Genomic DNA, 24,237 nt, shown 5'->3' with positions numbered 1-24,237 from the left:
CACACACACTATTTTTCATGAAAGGATTGTACCGCTGGGACTGTAACGTGAGGCCGGCGCTGGTGGGAGTGGTCCTGTGTTTCTTCCCCACAGACTCAGAATGTGTTCAGCCCAGAGCCTCGGTGCTCAGTATCCCCTCTGCCTCCTGAGTCTGTCAGCTGTGTCAGGACAGTGTCTCCCCCTTTGCCTCAGTCGGCCCAGACTCTGATCAAAGGCCAGCACAGACCCGGCTGTAATTGAAAACAGATCCAGCCAGAATCCCCCTCCAGCAGGAATATGCTGAGTACAGGCGAACGCCTCGCATTCCAAAAGCATGAACTCTGCAAAAAAGAGAGACAGAACAGAAACAGCACTTGAAGTTTGCTTCTGCTTTACATGTACAATCTGAGGAAGGGGGTTACTTTGTGCTAGAAAGCTGTGGCCCTGCAGTGCATGTCGTTATTTAGTGTCAGCATTGTAAAAATTAAGAATTAAGAATTACAATTCTTGAAATGGGATCATGTTGTTTGATCTTCCATGTGAGACACATTACCTGCGTGACACCCAGGATAAAGAAATAAGCCTGAAGCAAGACGCCACAAAGTGCTGCTTCAGTCAGTTTTTAAATGTGCAGGTGCTTTTTCAAGATGCACACTTGAAGTGATGAATATTTAATAAGCATGTCTTCATTTTAACATTGTGACACATGGATTCTGACTTCTGGGTTATGCCTTTTGTCTTTATGAACCAAAATCCTGCAATATACATTTACACTCCTATCATTTCATGATTTAAATTCAAGTCTAATGTTATTAATGCTAATGCTAGTGTTGCTCTGCACCTGCTGGATGCTTGAAAAAGCAACTGTTTGCTGCCAAGTTCACCAGGTCAACTTAATAGGTAACAGGTTAAAGGTTGTTGTCACTGACTTACTGCAAGAGGTAGACTCAGAAACAACAGTTTAATTGCCCAACATGTCTGTGCAGTGTCTCTTCTGGTTGTTTGCCAATCTTACTGTGACAACAAGAAGTCACTGCACCCAGCTGTAGCACCCTGTTAAACCAGTGAGGTTTAGAGTTGTTAGCAAACATATTTTTCTTAATTTTTGGACATAGTAAGGCTTCTTGTTGCCTCCTGCTTCCAGTCTTTATGCTAAGCTAAGATATGCTAATTGGCTACTGGCTCTAGCTTCATAGTTAGCATACTGATATTTATCTAATTAAGGGTTTATTTGATAGGGATAAAGCATTTTAATGAATATTAGTGTGGAATATAAGATGTAAACATGCAAGAGTGTGCAAGAATGTACATCTGTAGTCCCTTGGCAACAAAAACAATGACCAGAAAGTAGCAACCATCATGTTATTCTTAGCAAGACAGCAAATTTGCTTGTTTCCAGAAATGTTTGATGTAAGGCTGCGTTCAGATCAACTTGCACGTGCCCTCTCATTCATTTCAACAAGGCCAGCCTGGCAGCACAAGGGGAGAGGTGCCAATGCAGGGGGCTCCAGAAAAAACACAATGCGTCATCCGGCCAAAAAGTTTAAGCTGATGCAACTTTTACCAGACCACAACACAGCATCATCTGTCAAGGCCATCGGGTGGGCAACCAAATATGTGAATACTGTACTTTTTCTCTCATGTTAAAACCCCAAATCCTCAGCGTAAAGCTGACGGACGAGCAGCTGAAATGTACAGGTCTAAATCTACAGACATCTGACAAGCACAACTACAAAGTCCTTGTTGCAATAGGGAGCACCAGACAGCAGCTGTTTCAACACACCGTGCAAAAACAACATGTTCTCGTAGTCACTCCTCGACTTGAAATATGGCACTGCAATCTAAAACAAACCATTTCCTTAAAACTGAAATCCTGTTTGGTTTTGCACTTCCTCTTTCAATAATACGGCAATATTACAAGAAGAATAATGAGGGATGAAATCTTTGTGGTTTGCCTCAGGGCACTTCCTGGCATTCTAACGTGACATTGGGAAGGCTTTAATCAGCTGAAGCAATGAGAGGAAGTCAGGGTCAGACTGTGTAAGTGTGAAATTATGTTGTGAGATTGCAAGAGCTCTAAAGAGGGCGGTGATGGGCTGATGGTGATTAGTTAGCAGATGTGAAACGATGCACAGGTGTGATGGTGAGCAGAGATGAGGGATGTAGAGGATGACTTTGACAAGCATGTTAACTTAGGAGCCTGAACTCCCAGTTTTAGGGGGGTTTTGTCCTTGTTTCTTGGCTTCACCAAAGATTCAGACCTGAGTGTTGCACATGGAGGGTGCAACAGGAATTGGGTGTAATCTGCACAAGAATCTCGAGACGCTGATTCAGTCCTTGTGAAAGCAATGCGGGTAAATGTGGCGTCAGTGCCGGGTCATTAGAGGGGAAAACCCTGTCCTCTGGGCTACCGTTGTGCCTCTCAGTGCCAGCTATTGAAACTGATGGAAAACAAACCAATTTCTAGATTAGGGAGTGTGTAAACAAGTCTTATGAAAACAGAAAGCTCCTCAAGAAGAAAACAGATCAGAAACTGCTGTTCAGCTGTGATAGAGGTGAAAACATGCTGTCACATGATTGCTTTTTTCCTTGTGTGAGAGCAGTAAACGAGCAGCTGGGAAGAGGTTCGGCCAGATTTTCTCATTTTTGGGTCGTCACCACACTGACGACAAAGGTACAGAATGTCTCTGGGTCACATTTTGTGAATTCCAGAGAGCTGCTGCAAGTCCAGAAGGAAGACAGCCAAATCTCAAAGGAGCAGTGATGACCACTTATTTTGGAAAATGTGATGTTTCCCATTAGAGCTGACATGCTATCATTGCCTAGATAACAAAGTCTCCCAGCACAAATCCTCCAGAAAATCACATTCTCCATGTTTTCACCCTTTAAGCGATTACACTTGTGTCATGCTCTGTTATCATGCTCCCCCGCAGCATCTGGAAGGTACACTGCTCTTGTGGCCATCGCTTTCACACACTTGATGTTTGTGTCGGTGGAATGTGGTCAGCTGCTGACGCTGTTGTTTCTCAAGAAAAGTCCAAGTCTGAATCGAGGGCTGTTGTTTCCTGCATGCTAGACTGTGGTGAGTAAGAAGCCCCCACTTTTTTTTCTTTGAATAACTGCACTGCACAGAAGATGAAGACCTCACTCAAAACATTTGCATTAAACAATGACAAAATCCTGCAGAACCAAAAATACCACTACATATTGTTCTTATCATATGTGGGTCTAATATTGTTCCAAAATGTTCTCAACCCAGTTCGTTTTCTAAACTATATGTGCTTAACATTTATTAGTTCTACTAATTCAGAACAACCGACACTTATGGCTGGGAAGAGCAAGAATGTGAAAATAGGAGCACCCATTTCCCCGGGCGTTGGCAGTATTGACAGAAGGCCTGAGGGATGAGGTTACTACAGGCTGTGTGCATCTTGTTGAGTTTATGTAGACAATGAAAAGCAGATATTGCAATAAAAAGACACAGGACAGGAAAAAAGAAGGGAGATGCTGAGTTTCTAGCTTCCATATGACAGGATATGATGAGCCATGCTTGCAATGTAGATCTACAGACGGTAATGTTGGTCTGTTGGCCTTTATCCCAGAAATATGTGATCATCTATGGATTTTCATGAAATTTTCAAGACGTTCATGGTCCCCAGAGGGTGAAATACTGACTTAAATCTTTCTAGGGCCGACTCAGAATTATGTCAGTCGAATCAGATTTGGTTGTTCAGTAGGACTATTCGACTATTTGTAGAGTTTGAGAGCTTGAACGAAGTCAGCGGGATGTTCAGTGTGACAGTGACACTCACATAATATAGTAAACAAGCTTACTGTGCCAGCAATGGATCAGAAATGTTGATGTTAAAAATGAAAGATGAAATGTTACGCAAAACACATAAGATAATGTTATTTTGGAGCCTTACAGGGCAAAGCCTCTCCCCCTCAAGGCAGCTCCCCCCATGTCCAAAGTTGCCTGTACCAAAGAGCAGCGTGAAAGTGGAGAGCGCTCACTCGGCAGCAAAATGATGTCACCAGAAGTACACTGCACAGTGACTGGCAAAAACAAACAAACAAAAAAAGACTTCTGGACTTGAAGCAATGTCAGTCGACTGAGGGGTCTCCAGCCGATGATTTGAATCTCTGGCTTTCAGGGGGCAGCTCTGATGTTTCCCAGACGTGTCCTTCAGGGCAGTGGTTCCCAACTAGTGGGTCACGGCCCAAAACTGGGTCACAGGTTGATTCTGAATGGACCACAAGTGACTTGCGAACGTATCAGCTTTGTAAAAAACACACTTTTTTTTTTAAGTACAGTGAATTTCCAGCACAGAGCTTTTATTTTTAAGAGCTATTTCCTTTTATAGTGTAAGTAAAGGACGAACAGCTAATCTGAGACATGACCAAACACAAGTATGACGCTGAATATATTAAACTGTGTGGACCTTGAACTAATGACTAAGGAGAAATCTGGACCCAGTCTCGACAACTGTTAGGTGGATTGCTGTAAACTTTTGTGCAGATATTCATGATTGAAGGAGAATAATTACACACATCAAGCACACAAGGCTATCAAGACACAGCATACATGAAGGAAAAAAGTAACAACCTTGTCAGGTTGTAATGACCAGAATTGACCCGATGACGACGCAAACAGGATCGAAACATTGTCCTGATTAAACTTCTGTGGCATGCAGTAGGTGCGCAGATGTTGCTTTTTTCTTCATGTACAGTTAACGGTGGTGCCAAGAGGATGAATGATAGTGACCTTGGTGATCCCCTGACTTTTTATCTAGCACCAACGGCAGGTCAAACTTTTTACTTCACCGGTGAAACATCTCAAAACCTCTCAGATGAATTAATTTTGTTCATGGTTCCCAGATGATGTATCCTCATGCCTTTGGTGCTCCTCCATTCTCAGAACCCATCGGCTGTATTCGGCGTCTGACTTACAGCAGAAGGCGATACAGACTCTGGGGGCAGACCCCTGATTTTTTGGCATTCTGGTTTGATTTGGGCAGAGGAGGCGAATTTCCGTTTCCAACTTCCGTTTATATATAAGTAAATATGCTGAACCATTGTGATGGATTCAGAGTTTACAGTGACGCCAATTATGTTCCGCCTTGTTAGTTCACCGCACGGACCGTTTAACCTGGCAACAACTGCAGCCGGCTCAAACGTGATTGGTCAATATCACGCGGACTACAAACAGCCTACAACCGGAAACCAGGGCTCTTCCGCTCTTCTTCCGGAGGCAAGATCTCCGGGGTTTGCCTACAGACTCTACATTCACTGAATGTAGAGTCTGTATATGGAGACTAGTGCTCCTCTGACTTTCCCTCTGGCACCATCATGGGGGTTGACATTGAGTGAAGGTTTCTGTAGACTCTAAGTCCTGTTGAAATTCATCTGCTCATCCCTGCGGAAACGTCTTCATTAACTACACATAGAGGAGCTCTAATGTTTGAGAGAATGCCTTTTTGCATTTTATCACAGCACTGAGTAGCATCATAGCAGTTAGTTAATACATTCTCAAATTTGCAATCAATTAGATACCTTGGCAAGAGAATATGCAGTTGGCAACCTGTTCTGTCAGGGTTTTTGTACATTTCTGTATTCTGGTTTCCAGCAGTGGCAGACGAGGACGGAGCAGAGGGAGGGAGGTCTTGATAGGTAACCTGCTCATGGGAACATATTAACATATAGACATATTTACAGAACTGGGTGTTGCTTCTTAAGAGCCAGTTGTGATGAAAGCTGCTGCTACGTGTTATCTTCTGCACAGCACTGCTGCAAAGTAGTTCACCTCAAGATGGTAAACAAAGGGTCAGCATTGGACAAAACTGTTGACGTGCACAGGGATAAATTAGACCATCTGTGTGAGGGCAACATGTTATCTCCAGTAAGTGCTGTCCTGCATCTTTGTTATCTTGGTTATAGCTTTTGGAGATGACAGCTAATGAAAAACTATTTTTGACCTTTTCCTGTTGACTACGTGTTCGCTGTCATACGCTCCGGCACTTTTAACAGTGGCCAGATGTCCCAGATGGTTGGCCGGGCCCTGCGCTGTCAGCAGATCTGAGAGCCGAGCGTGAGCTAAGCGTGAAACACTGACACGGCACACCAGTCCTCCAGGGATGCAGCCAAGGAAACCTGCAGAGATGCACACTTTGCTCCCTTTGTCTTCCTGCCATTATGAAATGGGAAGGTGGGTACATTACATGGGTCGTATAAATTCTATAGTGTCAGTGTGTGAGGTGCTTTGAGAGCCATTTAAAGGCATATTAACCTTTTAACACATACATACAGATTTTAATGTCTTTTTTCCCAGTGTAGTCAGAATCATACTCTGAAATGAAATGATCAGCCATATTCAGTTCAAATCAAATGAACAACAGAAAATGAGTTACTGCAAATTTAAAGGAATACTTCACCCCAAAACGACCATTTTATCAGTTACTCACCCCATGTAATGTTGAATTTGTGAAGAAGACTCTAGAAAGCCAGACTCTATTGACAGTTACTGTGGTTTTACCTCGCTCAACATGTCTGGAGCCAAAAAACATATTTGAATAAAGGTAACAGCCCATAACGCCTAAATTAGCCCATCAACATTATGAATAGGTCTAAATGAGCAGTATTTAGTACTTTAACTTTGCAGCATTGGTGGTGAAAGCAAATAAATCTGTCCCCACACTATTAAATCTTCTATTTTCCTCCAAGAATTTTACTTTTTTGGATTTGGATCCATAGCTAGCCTTGCTGAGGAGACTCCAGGCTAGCCACCGCTACTGAAGGTCAGTAAAATTTAAAGGAAAAGGCACCAGGTTGTAGACGTGTGACGCACATTTTAGTTGATGAAAAGTTAAATCTTATTTTAATTTGATGTATAGGCTACACATTTTTACAACTGTAGAATGCAACAATGAGAAATGACAATCAGAATGTTAAAAAGTTAAAAAGAATGTTATTCATTTCCAGATAATTTTATGTCAAAGCCACAGGGAGCCAATAGAGCGGCAGGTTGCCTACTCCTGTTTTAGATTAACCAAGGTCACAAAATGGCACAAACTATCTACCATTCGAGGCAGCAGTAGACCTGCAACTCCCATGTTCAGCAAGGTAAAATCACTGCATTTTGTCAGTGGAGCCTGGTATTAAGAAGAGCATAGATAAGTTTCACTCTTAGTGAAGTTCCCTGTCAGGAAAGGGCTGTCAGTTTGGGAAGTATTGAACATCTGACTGGACAAATGAGACTTTGATTATACTGCATACGGTGTGTGAGAGTTTGTAAACTGATGTTTTAATATAGTTTTGCTGTTGTTGAACACAGACCCCTTTGACTTCAATTCATCAGCAGTTTTATCCATTTTTGGGTTCTCGTACACCAAGTTTTCTTCATGAATTCAACACATTATGAATAACTGATACTAGGATGGTCATTCAGGGAGATGAAGTGTTCTTTTAAAGTACTTGACAAAACACACACACAAAACCACCAGCTTTCTTTGAAGGAGGAATTTATTTTGCGTCTCTGCTTCTATATTAATCTCTTCATGATGCAACCAACATCATAAAGGTTAAAAACAGCAGTACAGTCGAACTGTCTAGAAGTGTGCTATTAAAAAGACTGCATTATTAAAACAGTTGAGGAGCCCTCAACCCTCTAACAGCCTGCCTCTGAACACTACCCCAAAACTAAGCCTGAAAACCAACATTTTGTCGACACAAATTATCCGGCATAGCAAGTGACCAACATACTCATCCCTTAAATTCTGCACGCTTAAATCAGCACCAGTGCTGGCTGTGTCCCGTGTAAGGCATGGGTTCCTATTGTCTACGCAGGTAATCCTCTCTATCCTGATTTTTTTCACACTGTGCGTGTTGAAAATCAATCCCAGAGCCAATGGAGGGGGAAAAACAATCGAACAGTATTATCTCCAATCAAAGACACTGCCCTCGTTCAAAGCACAGTGATCTTTTTTCTTTCAAAGACTGCAAAATTTGTAGCTTTGTAAAAACAAATAGAATATATTTCTACATATACAGAATATAAAGCTTTTTAGTGACTAGTAACAAAAATGACCAGAGAGACGTAATCAGAAGGCACAGCGAGACAGTGGTGACAGTGGCTGCTCAGCGAGGAGAACTGTAAACATTTCGTCCTGTTTGTCCGAGGAGAGAGATACCAGGAAGGGCTTGAGTGTTTCCAGAAGGCAGTGTGTTAGCCACTGGAGCATTGCAGCCCCTGGAGTGACGGTCACTTATAAACAGTCAGTTAAAAACAGTGTTGTAAGGCTAAAAACATCTGATATTTGAAATGTTGCACCGGGTATACGCAGCAGCAGATACAAGGCTCTCTCTCTGCGGGTCATCACATTAATTAGATTTAATTCTCCCACCCACCAGACCAAGTGGCGCACCATCATCATCATCATTAATTCTCATTAAATCTATAAGACTGTTTGTATTACAAGTCGGCCTATCTTTAAATTACACATCCTCTCTTACACAAGAACATCCAGTACCCCCCAAAAAATGTGGCCAACACACACAGAAACCTGGATTTGGTTGAAATGTCATTATCACCAGAGCGCCATCTCCTTGAATGCCCCTCCCTGCTGGTTTGAACAGCATTCGCCAGTATGCGGCACTGGCTGCGGTTTGCCAAAACTCCACTGGCGCGCCGAGGGTGGTGCACGTGTCATTGATCACCAAGGTCTAAACCGACAGGCTGAAACAAACGGTCTGTTACGCGTTGTCGTACTTCTGCAGAGCCTCCTCCAGCTTGCCTGTAATCTTTTGGAAGAAGGCGATCTGCTGCTGTAGGTAGTGCTGCATCTGCGCCTTGAAGTCGCGCACGCGGATCTGGTGGAAGTGCTGGATCTCAGCCAGCGTGGCGCAGGAGATGATGTTGCAGCGCTCGTCGATGCCCTCCGCCTGCGCCCGGTCCATCTTGCCCTCCTCCACATGCTTCTGGCTCTCTTTCACCTTCGTCAGGGCTCCTGTTGAGAACAAGAGAGCAACAATAATAAGATTTATTTCTGTTGTTCCATGATCACATTTATAATTATCATGTTTATTTTTGAAAGGGCTTCGTGAGAATGCACGTTCTGTAAATGGAAAACACCTACGCCATTTATCTATTAATGTTCAGATGTGCAAAAACTATTTTAACCAGTGTGGGAAAACAGCCCACACATAGGCTACACTTTAAACAACGTTCCGTCCTTAAGACATGAGTTTTATTTTCCTTAAAAACTTCACTCATTATCTGAACCAGCAAAGTTAATTAATAATCTGAATATTCTTTGCGATTAAGATTCAAGAGCAGAGCTTGACAGGACATTTATAACTCCAAGGAACAGGCCAAAAATAGTTTGATGAACAGTTTGTTCCAACTCCCTGAGAACCAGAGCCACATCTGTGTCTATAGTTAGAGAATGTGAGGGGGCCTGACTCTCAAAAAAATACCTATTACATTATGGTACTTCAAAGGCCTTTTCTAAACAACCATTTAAGGGGATTTTGCTTGCAGTTTGATACCATCTATGATTGTTGGCAATTTCAAGGATGGGATATGAACATGGGCAACTGCCAGCCAAATGTGAACAAGTCTTTTTGTAGCTATTCTCTGATGCTGATGTCATGGTTAAGCAATTCGGTGTTTGCCAGGAATTAAATACAAGTCAGAGCTTACGTTTTTCCGACTTATACTGCTATATAAGAGTGACGCAGTTTCTTTATTTCTATGTCTACTACATGGATCATCATCTGGTGGTGATGCTGACACTTTGCTCGGGACGTGCAGCTTTAGCCTCAGTTATTTATCATGATGTAGTGACTGTAGCCATCAAGAGCACATTTAAGACCTCTCTCACAGGATTTCTACTTTAAGTCCACAGGAAACACTACAAAGTCAGATGTTCGTTTAGATTTAGATAGTTAGCTACAGCTGACAAAATCTGTAAGGGACATTTGCTATGTCGAGAAATGTGTATGTATAGCTGTGTCTGAAATCAAGGACCCCTTGTTTTAAAAGTGACTATGAGGTATAAGTGGTTAATCTGCCGTCATCATCATGAGAACCAAAGACTCGACTCACTTAGCAACAGCAACTGAGGGGTGGGACTTGGCAAACAGTCATTTCCAGTCAGACATTTTAAAAGGTTAACACTCTTAGAGCCCTGAGTTACACCTGGTGCAAAGTGGCGCACAGCACAGCGCTGCAGTTTCAGACTGACACAGTTGTCAACTTCATGGCTAGCGCCCACATCATGTAAGTACTTGCACCCATCAGTGCACCCATGGGCGTGTGGGTCTTAAAATGGACTGTGGTAAGGCACATGGTTGGTATCTTGCTATTCTGAGGCAGCAGAAAGTGATTGCACCATTGACCAAGAAAAAACCTGGTCTAACGTCATGGGCACAGTATTTTCCTGCTATTTAAAGGTCGTGTTATTCAGATAGTAAGATGCACCTACAAAGACAGGTTCACAACGTGCCTACACTCATGCAGGTGGCTTAAACTATTTATCATTAATGAGGCAAATATGACTTACATTCTCTGAAATGTGAACATGGCAGAGACAAGAGCAGAGCTGTGGTCTGACTCCCCATTAAGGAAGATGCTGTGTGCTTTTAAGCACAAACAGCAGTGTAACTTTGTTGATTATTTCAGGAGCCAAAAGTTTAGTATTTTTTCTTTCAAGTTTATATCTACAGTTTTTAGAATTGGTGCTTAAATGTCCCACAATATTTCCATAATACCTTACTCTCAGCATGAAACCGCATGCGTATCCAATTTCCCAAACTGGCCATGTAAATAGTAGGGCTCCACGTGTAGGCGTACCTGGCCTTTAAGGGGAATGGGAGATGACGTTCTGATTGGTTGAATTCATGTTATGCTCAAAACACACCCATGAAATATTAAGGGACAAAATACAACCTTTTTACATGTTGCACCTTACGCTTGAGCCCAGGTTATGAGTTGTTTAACTAGCAAAAATGGAACTTAAATGCACTTGTGCTATGCACTTGAGACCAGTGGTTCCCAGCTGGTGGGTTGCAGTCCAAAAGTGGGTCCCGGATACAATCTGTATGGACCGCAAGTGACTCACGAACGTGTCAAGTTTGTAAAAAACACATTTAATTTTAAAGTTCATAGAGTTTCCAGCACAGAGCTTATTTTGAAGTGCCGTTTCCTTCTGTAGAGTGAGTGACTAACTGACAGCAGTCAGTCACCAGTTGGGAACTACTGCGTTAGACCATGCACTATAGATTGTTTCACTCAGGCCCATCATGTTTAATTTTAAAAATTCAACTACTAGACATTTCCTATCAGTGTCTTTTGGGGGTTATTGTTCATTTTTAATTGTTTTTTTTAAGTTCAGCTGGATGCTGCTTTGGTCAGACGGCACCTCTACTATTAACTGAAGAAGAAACTGCATCTAGCATAAAAGGAAATCCAGCATATTACAAATACTGAGAGTTTCACCTCTGAGTCTCACTCTGCCAGGACCACAATGACGACAGCAACTTGTCACTGTGGTGGAGTCTTGTGGCACAAACCTCCCATTTTCACACATATCAACTGTCACTGCTGCGCCCCTTGCTTTTTTTTTTTAGCAACATTCTGCATAGTGTTATAGTCAGAAAACGCCTTCAGCAAAACTGGTGCCAAAACAAGAAATTAGCCTACAACTCCCCAGACAGATGGTTGGATGGGAGCAGAAGGCAGGGTCAAAACACCAAGAGCGGATGACAGATGACTTATCAAACTGCTGACATTTTCTGACCGAGTAAAGGAAGAAATGTCACGAGCAGTAAGTATCGAGTTGAAACGCAAGAGAAACTGACTGATATGACCTTCTGTCTGACCCAACTTCTTAGAAATGTTTACATGTCACAGCTGGAGTCAAAGAAAGAAACATTTCTTTGGGCTGTGGTGTGAACGCTAACATATGTGTGTTTACGTAAGTTCTTGTTTTCGTGTTGTTTTTAGAACTTGATCCTGTCAGAAATGATTTTTTACTTGATTTGTAGAGCAAAGAAATGAAGTTTTTTTTTTTCTTTTTCTCAAATTTACTTTGGAGACCTTGTGATTGTCTTCGCAGACGCAGGTGGCTAAGCCAGGAGGGGTCCATCTTATTGGTTCGACAGCCCATTGGTTCGACAGCCCATTGGTTCGACATCCCATTAGTCCGACTGTCCGCGGTGCTGAACGGCTCGCGGCGGGCGTATGGTGCGCCGCGACCAGCTTGAGGCGGAGCAGGCTCACGGCTTATGTGTTTGTCACTTTCTTTTTCATTTTAACCCACACCATGATCTTTTCCTGACCCTAACCAAGTGGTTTTTGTGCCTAAACCTAACCAGACCTTAACCACAGGGCATCATGATGATTTCAGAACGGACTTCGGAACAATGAGTTTAATATGGTCGGAACAATGGGATGTCGAACCAATGGGCTGTCGAACCAATGGGCAGTTCCCGCCAGGAGCCTCATTACAGACATATGATTTCAACATTTTCTAAAATCTAACAGCCCAAATAATGAATTAAAAAAATAATTCGCAGATTGACTGATCATGAAAATAATTGTAGCTGTAGCCCTGGCTTTATCTGTCCTTGTTCCTCATTAACGTGGCAGAAACCTTGGTTGACTCAACACCATGAAACACAGACACCAGCGCTGCTGTACTCTGTGCAGGCCTGACATAACACAGTGTTAACACACACATGTTGCAATTGTTCATAACGACACACACAACATGTAGTAAGATGACAGCAACACCATGTATGGCACAACCAGCTGACTGACAATGTCACCTCTGAGCGTTAGCTCTAGGGCAGCGTGTGAAGGTGAGATTTGTGCCCCTAAGGCACACAGCGCAACTTCCTGTATTGGCCTATCATGGGATTTTCAAGTCATTATGTGAGCTTAGTCACCACCACTCTGTTAAAGGTCTGATTCAGCCGGCTTGTTTCCTGAAATGTGAGACCCTCAGACGACTTACTGACCTAACCCTGCGCTCGTTTGGCTTCTGCCTGCGCTTTAAGTTCACAGAAATGCCTGACAACTGCTTTTTTCTCTCCTCAGCCTGCAACATGTCAGACTTTATATTACAGCACGCAGAGCAAAGAAATATGTTGACAAACCCCCCTCCCCCCAAGAAGACATCTCTTTCACCCTCTACACACAGTCTGCCCAGTTTGCCTTCTGGCTGTCGCTCCCTCAGCTGCAGTTTAACCCAAATCTTTGAAATTCCTTTAATGCACCGCAGATTGAACATGACAGAAAGAGGCAAAGATAACAGGGGAGCAGTAGACACGGGGGTGGAAAAAAGAAAGAGAGAAACGCGAACAAACACAGCTGTCCAAAGACTTAAATGCCAATCCCAAAGGTGTTTACTGTATCTTAAAGGTCTCCGGCTTCCTGCATTTTAAAAGCCCGCTAATGGACTACGGAGGAATAATTGTTACCATGGAGACTTTATGAGAAAGGCAGGAGTTCAGTCATAGGAGATGGTGTCAGCAAACTGTAGCATACAGACAGCCACATCATTTTCACAGCTGCTGCAGAGTAATCTTTGCAGGCCTGCTGCAAAAACACAACCACAAATGACATACTGAGGCTGTCAAGCAGGGCTGTAAATAGATGATTTTCATTATTGATTAATCTGCTGAAAATTTTCTCAACTGTTTAGTCTATGAACTGTCAGAACAGAAGATAGTGAAAATGGCAGTGATTCCCCAGATGGCGTTTTCAAACTGTTTGTTTTTAGTCCAAAACCTGAAGATATGCGTCAGCCACGACAACTGATGTTTTCACCTTGTGAGTCTGTGTGTGTGTGTGTGTGTGTGTGTCATTGTAGAAGAATGGTAATACCAACTGTAGCAGGAACAACCACAAAAGCTGTTTTGAGTGTTTTGCCGATATTTTTGTCTTTTTGTGGGTCAGTCTGTGGACAAACTTAGTCACCGTGACAGCATCACAACCAGCAGAGATGCAGTCAAGAAACTTTACAGGTGTGTAGTTGAGATCACAATGAATGCCCAGTGTGATGATGGGTGTGGTCCAAGCACGGAGGCCAGCAGTAGGGGGGTTAGAAGACCACTTTTCATCCCTGGCCTACATTCGTTCTAAGTCATGGATCGCTGTGTCACAATTAGTGTGATCCAATCGCAAGATGGTCTCTAGTTCATTTACTGCCACTGTGTGTGAGTGGGTGCAGGTGCATGTTTTTTACAGTCTGACTTTATGATGTAACACATCTGTCTGTACAACTTTGTGGAGAGCAGGAACTAGTAGTTTTATTTGTTTTGTAGTGTAACTGCTACTTCCAAATGGTGGTGAATTGTGACAGTACATTTACTCAAGTACTTAAGTATAAATTTGAGCGCAACTTTAGTTAGCCAACTAGTTTCTTTACAAATTAAGATGTTTGCACACAAACTATATATAACTATATACTATTACTATAAGTATGATCGTTAGGTGTGGGGGCAAAATCGATACAACGTAGGATCGTGATATTTTCACGTGGCATTATCGTATTGTCACACAGTGCAATGTATTGTTTTTTTTTTAATTATATAAATTATTAATATCACAAATATAAAATACACTTTAGGTAGCCCACTGTAAAAATATAATCAGTTGCTTGTTCAGTCCACTGCATACATTTTGCTGCAAAAAAAAAAAGTGAGATAAACAGACTGAAAACGTCATCTTGTTGGATAATATATCGCAATGTTTTATCGCAATATTCAGCATATTGCAACATGTTTAAAATCGCAATAATATGATGATGGTGATTTCCACCCTTAATAATCATACAACTGCAGCTGAAATAAAATAATAATAATAATGATAATAATAAATATGAGGACTTGCTACTTTCCATTTTAATTATTTAAATTATTTTGATTTATTTAATTAAGTTAAAATTTTCTGCATCAGTACTTTTAATACTTATCTATTTTTTGAATTTAAATTACATTTTTAAATTCTAAATTTCAAAGATATAAAACATTTTCCTGATTTTATTTACATATTTTTCCTTAAGTAAAATTTTCAATGCATGACTTGTTGTAGTAACAGAGTATTTTTACAGTGTGGTATTAGTAACTAAAGTAAAGGATGTGAATACTATCTTACCACTGCTTCCAAATACGTCATTACAAAAGATATGAAGACCATATTTCATCACAATAGATCCCCTTTTAGGTTATCAAGTCTTGCCATGTTGTGTCTGAAGTCTTGTTGCACAACTGCTGCTTCTGCTATCTTTGCTTTTCAGTGTAACTGAGTGACTGGCAGAAAAATCCAGGACTCCACCTGCATCTGAGATACATAATGCTGTTGTGTTAATATGTGAGGATTCAAGATACAGAGCTGCTGATTGCTGCCTGTTAACAAGCTTTGTACCATAACTGCAGTGTCACACTGTGAATAAGAAAACATCCTCCCTGGGTGTACGGAGGTGGCACTGAGCCCTCCTGGACTCACTGGAGGCAGCCCTTCGGCTCTTACGTAATCCCTGGTTACACAACACCGAGCTACTGCGAGCGTGTGACCTGGACAACCAGTGGCAATCCCCATCTCATCACTCGGCCACCTAGGTCATCCATTTGTGCATCAGAGGACGTTTAAATGGCCTGTAACAATATATCAGACAGACCCGCAGTGTTTGCACAGAGGGAGTGTGAGCTGTAAGGCTGACTCAGCAGGAAACCCTGACATCTGTGTATGAATCGGTGCTTTCCATTACTTGTCTGCCATTGTTTAATCACCTCATGTGGAGATAAAACTGTGATGAGATTGGACAAAATGCAGCTCTTAGTCATGTGCTGAATAGATAACATCAGCAAGGGCAAGAAAGGACAAACAGAGTAAAGATAGGGATGAAGTCGGCTGAGCCAAAAAGCTTTTTATCAACTTAATTACTTATTAACTTAAACTCAATTCATCACAGATAGCTTACTTTCCTTTGTATTCTGTATGCAGTCTATGCTTTAATTTGGGACTGAGGACATTTAAGTTCATCAATGAGTGCTCCACCCTGAAAAAAAATCTAGTTTATTAGCCTGATGAAGACTTGGCATCTGATAACTTTTCGCTACTGGATAAGAACATTATTTGCTAGCGGGTGGTGCTGTGTTATTTTAGCTAAATTGACTATATGCCCTGGACTAAAGTCAACTACAAGTGTTTCCCCCTGCAGGCAATATCAATATTATCACAACGAGTAAGTGTTTGAACAAGAACCTGAAGAAGTGGTCGCATTTCAATACCCGCTCCACAAAAACACAACGTTCAGAGATGTTTTTTACCTCAACGTCAACCGCCTGACCATTTTTACACCACTACGCTGTCAGAAGTTTTATATTCAATTTCCCCCTCCCCTCGTCTCGAGCTCCAAATATACTGAATAATAAGACACTTGCAAAAACAAAAAGCTTCTTTGGTAATCGGCCAAACCAGAGTCAACCCTATCTTTGGATTGTAAACACTGAGCCTCGATGAAACCCCTCTCTCTCCTCCCTTCCTCTTTCTCAAGAGCCTGAAACAAGCAGAAACAACAAAACCAAGGCCGCCATATCAGATTAGGACAAAAATAAAGGAACAGAAATATAGGATGTGAAGCTTAAATGGTGTCTGAAAGCAACGCCAGATATTATGTCAATATTATGAGCAAACATTGTCCCAGTCAAGCTCCACGCTAATGGCTAATGGGGGCCTGGCAGAGGTGGCGATCAATACGGTGACGCTCTTTGTCCCTCTGTGGGACAGCTTATATTTCACTGGCCACTTCCACCACGGGGATAAATAAAAACCTGTCTGGTGTCTGCGGTCCTTGTGAGACAGATACAGAGAGCTTAAAATGGAATTGTTGATAAGCAATGCTTTGACACGTTCTCCTAAAGAGAGCGATGTGACTGCAAGAGATAACCTCTTAAATATGGTTTATGACCAAGCGTATTAGCCTCTATTGCTACTTTTAAAGCTGCTGTAGCTACCACTTGACTTTCTGACTCACTTCAGATCTTGATTATCGCTCCACCAATGCATAAAGAAACAGCACTATTCAGTCCCAGCTGACTTACTTGGCCAGATGAGTTTCTGTGCGACCACTTCTATTGCGGAAACGCGCACTCTGGTCTGTGACAACAAAGGATGTGGCCTAGCCTCTCTTCAGGTGTCTAAACTGGGAGCGGTCAGCGATGAAACTCACTTCAGAACAGTAGAACACTTGTGGACATTTCCTTTACACGTTTATCAGGAAGGGTGGATAAAAACCGAGCAACAGAGGGAATATATGGGGATGGAAAAGAAAGTGTCTTATTAAATATATGAGAGAAAGAGAAGGGAAAGGGGAGACAAAAGGACAGATACAATTTTAAAGTCCTAAATAACACTGTTTTCAATAAGTTCGCTTTTATGTAGTGAGCTGTGTTTTTTGGGATATGTGCTCAATTTTGAGTTGTTTCTGAGAGTTTTCTTAGGGTACTAAGTTTAAACTTCTATCTAAGCTTCAGGGAAATTCGTCGTTAAGAGCATCCCTGTATGTGGCTGGTGTATGTCTGCACTTTATTGTCTTCACACAATGATACGCCGGTGAAATTCAGCCTTTATGGCTTCATTAAAAACCACCTATTCTTACTAATTACAGTTATTTCACTGCCATATTGTCGAGTGCTGGACGATTCTGCGCAACCCAGGAGGTGAGTAGACTTTAGAGCGTGAACGTCAAGTACCTTTGCAAAGGTTATTTGCATTTAGTGCTCCCAGGAAGCGTGTAGGCAGTTTGAGTAACAAGCAGTTATTCAGCTGTCATGAGCGAGGGGACTTTTAAAAATGTTTAACGTAATGCAGGCGCATTAACTATCCCAATATATCACTGTCACTACCATGCGGCATAATAAATGTTTATAGCCACTTGCAGACGCTGGTGCAGCACAGACCGACGGGCCTGGCACTATGATTCTGCTGCACTTTTAACCGTTTTTTTCCTCTTTTACTCATCCTATAAATAGAAATGAATCAGGAATGCATTCTTCACTCGCATGATTAAGGCAGAAAGGAATGCACGCATGAAAGAAAAACAAGCCGAGCCGGACTCAAAATAAATACAGGGACTAAACAGCCTCAGTCCGCTAAAAAACAAGATGAGATCAAAGTAATTTGGGATTCAATATGCTGCACGGGGCTCTCCTTTCATCTGCTGCATGCCCTGGCTTTCCTGTCAGCTTTGTTTCCAGTCTCCCAGTGTGGCGAGGCCCCTGTTTCCACTGCCATCTTCTCTCAGTGCCCGCAGCAAGGTCTTCCATGTGTGGTATCGGGGGTTTCTTATCTGTGGTATTAGGCTGGGCTTATCACACAGGACTGTTTAAATGGCTGTGTCACCTTATTTGGGCTGTGTGCGGCCTACGTGGCAAACTGGATTTGAGCTGACTGGGAAGTTTGTGTCCCACTGAAGCCTAAACACAGTCTGTCCTGTTTCCCCCAGGGTATTGTGGAATGAATGTGTCCAGTATTTGTAGGGGGGGGGGGTCCGAATGATAAAGATGTCAAGATACCTGGTGAATTGAAAACAGGGAACTCTGACTGGTGGATGAAAAGATTATTTTCCCACTCTAATCTGAGAGTCATGTGATTTTAGTAAGTTGGAGCACTGGGACTGAACATAATGCATGGACTGAGGATTAGCTCACATCATCCTCTATACGGGCCCATCTCCTCTCCGGTGTCCTACATGGCACTGCTCCATGCAGAGTTCTCAGTTTCCAGTTGGCAGTGATTGTAAAGATTTCAGGGGGAGATAAATGAAAGCATGCATACTAGCACATATGAATGCTCAGAAAGCAGTCAGTCACGTACGTATATGATGAACAGTTTGAGTTTACTCTAGATTATCGTGTTCTCTTTCCCATCAGAAGGAAGCAATTGTGCCACATCTCCACACATGGTCACCAGCAGTCACAGCTTCCCTTCTGAACACAAACGCTACAGTGCCGTGCCTCTTGCATAACAGCGTTGCCTCTCATGAGAGTGACATTTTGCCACACAATGAGAACAATCATCGGGTTAGGGTCATGTAGGAGGATGGCCTAGATTAGTTAACATTGACTTTCTGTGCAACACAACACGTGGACAATCATTTATGAAGGATTCAGCTGCCAGTGTACACTTTGCGTCAGTGCTGTGAATGACAAGCCAGGTAGAGCAATCTCTGTCTCAAGAGAAACAAATATGTAACACTATTCATGTAACACTCCGTAATGGAAAATCACACACAGCCAAATGGGTGTCGCCCATTTGACTCAGCAGGTGGGACAGACAGGGGCAGCAGCATGTAAATGGATTCCCAAATGCAAACAATGCGTATTTGTTTTGCAAAGTGGCACAAACTAAAACCTGACGGCTGTCTGCTGTTGACCAGTCTGACAACTAAAACTGCCAGAGACAAATAACACTGTTTATCTTTTTACAGTCAGCAAACACACTTCTTTACTTTACAACATGTTGACTGAGCCTTGGCCAAACATGCGGTGGAAAGTAAGGTTTGGAAACCAGATTTATGATCCCATAGGTACCATTTTGTTTTATTTTATATGGGTATATGTGGTGGGCTGAGTTTGTCTCCTGATGTTCTGGGGTTTAAATTGTGCTGACCTTTTACATACTGCCTGTGTTGTTTGGTTTAGTTTTGGGTTCATGCTGCAGGTTTTTAATTTATAATCTTGCGCTTAGTCTAATTTTTAAATACTACTAATCTTTAATAGTCAAGAGGAAATACATCTAAGTATTAAAGGGACAGTTCACCCCAAAATCAAACATACATATTCTTCTTTTTATCTGTAGTGCTATTTATCAATCTAGATCATAGGTTCCCAACTGGTGGGTCACGGTCCAAAAGTGGGTCGAGGATCCATTCTGAATGGACCCCAAGTGACTTGCAACGTATCAACTTTATGAAAAACACACTTTATTTTTGCGTACAGAGAATTTCCAGCACAGAGCTTTTATTTTGAAGTGCTGTTTCCTGCTGTAGAGTGAGTAAATAACGAACAGCTACATGACAAAGACAGCAAACTAGCTCAATGACATGGCCAAACGCATGTATGTATCAAACTAAGGAGAAATCTGGACCCCATGCTGGACCATTTGGGAACCACTGATCTGGATTATTTTGGTGTGTGAGTTGGAGATATCGGCCATAGAGATGTCTGCAACAGCAATGTCTCTTTCCAGAAATCATGACCCGGTTACTCAAGATAATCCACAGACCTTGTTGTGAGCAGTTTCATATAGGAACAATTTTCTTTCTACCAAACCACACCCACCAACCGTATCACCGCGCAGAGGGTAGCATGTATCTACTGCTAGCTCACCTAGCTCTGCTGAGGAGGACGCCATTAACGTTTACCTCTGGCGCTGTCACAGACACAAGCCTCTCCTCCATGAGTAAATGCACACTTCCCTCTGCGTGGTGATACAGTTGATGGGTGTAGTTCATTAGAAAGAAAACAGTTCCTTCATAAAACTGCTCACAACAAGGTCTGTGGATTATCTTGAGTCACCGGGTCATGATTTCTGGAAAGACACATCGCTGTTGAGTTTATCAAATGTATTTTTTTTTTGGTGAGTAAACAGAAGCGCTGGTCAGCCGCAGGAACATCTCAGATAAAATCATCAACATAAACCACTGGACACAAGCCAAATGCCATCTAGTTCCATTATAGTGAAGAGGGGGCAGACATCTCAATGGCCGATATCTCCAACATTTGGCAACTCACAGCGAAACAATCTAGACTGATAAACAGCGCTTCATGTAAGAGGAACAATATGTATTTTCGGTTTTGGGGTGAACTGTTCCTTTAAAGGCTGAACACAATCTCTGTCCTGATGTTATAAATCATAAGACATTAAATATCATAATAATATGGCTTCTGAGAGGCTCCTGTGAAAACAAACTTGTACAAAATGATAATCAGTGAGTGTGAAATGTATTAAATATGTTGTGTAATATTACCTTTCTGGACATGGATGATGTCTGGATAGTTTGCCAGGTGTCCTTGGTAAAGAGCTAACAAATCCATGATTGGGTCCAGATCCTTGCTGGGCTGCTCAGCAAAATACTCTCCGATGGCTTCATACGCCTCCCCGGTGAAGGAGATAGCCTGGTTGAGTCCAGCAGAGTACGGCTGCTGGTCCATTTCAAAGGCCTGGCTCAGGACCTTGAATGACAGCCCCACTTTCTGATACTCCTTCTTAAAGCCACCGATCTGCTTGCGGGCAAACTCATTAACCGTGGCGTTGAGCTGCAAGGTGCTGTCGTCCATTCTTTTGGTGAAAGACTTGAACCCGTCTATTTTGCTCTCCACCTCCTGGAAGTCCAGCGGAGCCGCAGGGGTGCTGATGGTGAGGAAAAAGTTGGCTCCAACCATCTCGTCCTTCTCCGCCTTCCTCTTCCCCTGCTTCCAGGCCTTCTCGTCTGTGCTGCTGCAGGTGAGGAAGTGCTGGAACACATCACACCTGGCCAGGACTGGGTGGCTGGTCATGTGGTTCATCCACCATATGAGGCCTTTCCTCCTCTTGGAGATGAAGTCCTCCTCGAAGCGCCCCGTGGCCTGCTTCTCCGGGATGTGTGGCACTGAGATGACAGGAAACTTCTCCACCAGCCGAGCGTACAGCCAGTCAAAGTGCTTATACCTCCTGTTCACCTGGTTCTGCGTGTGGGTGGGTGTCAGCTTATAGGCGATGTAGCTTTTCATGCCCTTGAACTTGGTCTGTTTTGTGGGGTCGTCGATTGTGCAAGAGAAGGGATACGGGTTCTCCTGCCACTCAGGGCCATACTGACCCATCACCACACACAGCTTATCTCCATCCTTCACAAACCCTGAGGCCTCCCCGAGCACAAACGCCTCTCCTCCTGACTTCACAAAGGTTGAAAAGCGGTTCAGGTTCCTACTGACTGTGGCAGAGCTCTTTGCTTGCTGTGCATTACCTCTTGCCATTGAGGATGTTGACACTCTATATGTGGATGGCCCGTTGCCTTCAAAGTCATGATACCTTCCTCCCACAGTCCCTGGCTCGTCTGCAACAGTCGAGCTGTCATCCCAGTCATCATCCCAGTCATCATCGCTCCCCTGGCTGACCTGCTGGTAAGTGTGCTGCTGTGGTGGTGGTGGTTGTGTGGGGGCTGAGAAAGTGGACAAACTAGGCGCAGACGGTTTGGAAAAGTTCTCAACTTTACTCTGTGAGCCGTCAAAACCTCCGGCTGGGATGTTGGCGTATCGGGAGTCCGGGTAAGTGTCCCCAGATGTGCTGCAGCTGTTGTTGTTGAGCGTGGAGGCGGCGTCGTTCCTCAGGATCTCCACGTAGGACGCGGGGAACAGTCCCCTCTCCCCTTTGCTGTTCGCCCCCTCAAACCAGCCATCAATGTCCTGCTCGCTGTACAAAGTTAGGATCTCATTCTCCCTCACCGACACCTCTCCTGGGTTCTCAGAGTTGAAGTCGTACAGCGCCTTGGCTCTGAGCGCCATGATTCACCACACAGCTGGAAGCGGAGCAGGACAGCGGGCTAACTTATGGCTGGCTGGCCGGGGCAGGAGGGACGCGCAGCGGGCAGCCAGGCTAGCTCAGTCAGCCCACCCTGAAACTCCTCTCCAAACTCCGCGGACAAACTTCTCGCAGCGTGGGGAAAAAGCCTGTTAATATCCTTCTCTGCTCGGTCCTGTCCTCCTGGTCAGCAAAGAGGAAGCTGCGGTGTTTTAAATCCAGAGGTTGCAGTGTGAGAAACTGCAGCGAATGTATTTAGTGCTACAACAACACCAGTGTGAGCTCCTCCGGTCTCCCTCCGCTCCGAGTCGGACGCTTCTGCCTTCACGCGCTGCGCAGCAACCGCACGTCGACCAGGCTGAATAATCGAGGGCGGAGCTACAAGATGCTGCAATCCGCCCAGACAACACAAATCAAGCGCCTGTGAGTGCGACAGTAAAGCTTCTGCAGACGGGTTGAGTGCTTCATGCCCTGAAAACACACCACAGAGAAGCCTCACCAGCCTGTGAGCACGGTTTGACGCATTTAGAGGGAGTTGGTTTGTGAGCAGGGAAAAGGTAACACTCATCACACACTGCAGATACTGAGCTCATCAATCTTAACATGTGGCTTTTATGGATGAGAACAGTGGAGGAAGAAGTAGGCTCCTTAGATCTTTTACTTAGCTAAGTAAAAAGCAGCAATACCACAGTGTAGAAATACTGAAATGCTCCATTACAGCCTCAAAATGTATTTAATTTAACAGATTAAAAAGTACTCATTATACAAATTGACTCCACTCACAATGCTGTATAGACTATATTCTGTTTATAATTCAATAAGCTTTATTGGCATGGTATTTCTTATGTGTTGCCAAAGCACAATTACAATTTAAGAGAGTGAAAATTCAAAAAACTATTAACAACAATGTATTATTACAAATGCACAGACATGAATTTTAAAGGAGAAAAAAATCTGTCTATAGATTAGATGTTTTCACTGATGCATTTATGAAAGCTGCAGGTAGAGCTGATTACATCTACTTAATATACTGTTAGGCAGTGTATTTATAAGAATGCATCATATTTTTCAAATTGATAGTGTTTTACATGTAAAATCTTGACTTAAAAAACTTGTCAGACAAACTATAGTGGAGTAAAAAGTACAATATTTACCTTTGAGATGTAGTGGAGAAGAAACAGCCTATTAAGTATGAGAACATGTACCAAATACTCAGGCAAAGTACCTCAAAATTGTATTAAAGTTCAGTATTTGAGTAAATATACTTAGTTACTTTCCACCAAACTCTCTACTCTACTTTGCTATGAGTAAAAGTCATGCATTCAGAATTTTACTTAAGTCAAAGTACAAAAGTATCAGCCTCAAAATGTATTTAATTTCACAGGTAAAAATACTTACAATGCAAAATGACCCCACTCATAATGTTGTATAGGCTATATTCTATCTGTATATTAGATATTTCACTGATGGATTTATGTAAGCTGCAGGTTGAGCTAATTATATCTACTAATATACTGTTAAGTAGTTTAATAATATAAGAATGCATGATATTTTTAAAACTGATCATGTGTTTGACATGTAGAATATTGACCTAAAAACAAAAAAAAAGCACAAACACTTACCACTGAAATGTAGTGGAGTAGAAACAGGCTATGCAGTGTCAGAAAATGTACCAAATATTCAGGTAAAGTACC

The 24,237-nt window shown here is 42.7% G+C and overlaps 1 protein-coding gene across 1 annotated transcript; it reads right to left on the bottom strand.

Annotated features, from left to right (window-relative positions):
- Positions 1-7,479: 7,479 nt before the first annotated feature.
- snx18a (sorting nexin 18a) lies at positions 7,480-22,878 on the bottom strand. Its single transcript, XM_050050096.1, has 2 exons — positions 21,015-22,878; positions 7,480-8,981 (listed from the first exon to the last, which is right to left on the bottom strand). Exons 1-2 carry the CDS (start codon positions 22,525-22,527, stop codon positions 8,728-8,730), a joined length of 1,767 nt encoding a protein of 588 aa, XP_049906053.1. The 5' UTR covers positions 22,528-22,878; the 3' UTR covers positions 7,480-8,727.
- Positions 22,879-24,237: the final 1,359 nt, after the last annotated feature.

The sequence above is a fragment of the Epinephelus moara genome, chromosome 8 (genome assembly GCF_006386435.1).
Source record: "Epinephelus moara isolate mb chromosome 8, YSFRI_EMoa_1.0, whole genome shotgun sequence".
Classification (NCBI taxonomy): domain Eukaryota; kingdom Metazoa; phylum Chordata; class Actinopteri; order Perciformes; family Serranidae; genus Epinephelus; species Epinephelus moara.
This window is presented reverse-complemented; position numbering and strand designations above follow the sequence as displayed.

Bases quoted from the DNA above. Each gene is read 5' to 3' on its own strand.
- snx18a (XM_050050096.1), bottom strand. From the start codon at position 22,527: ATGGCGCTCAGAGCCAAGGCGCTGTACGACTTCAACTCTGAGAACCCA. The intron at 8,982-21,014 runs GTAATATTACAC...TGTTCTCAACAG, and splicing joins CATCATCCATGTCCAGAAAG to GAGCCCTGACGAAGGTGAAA.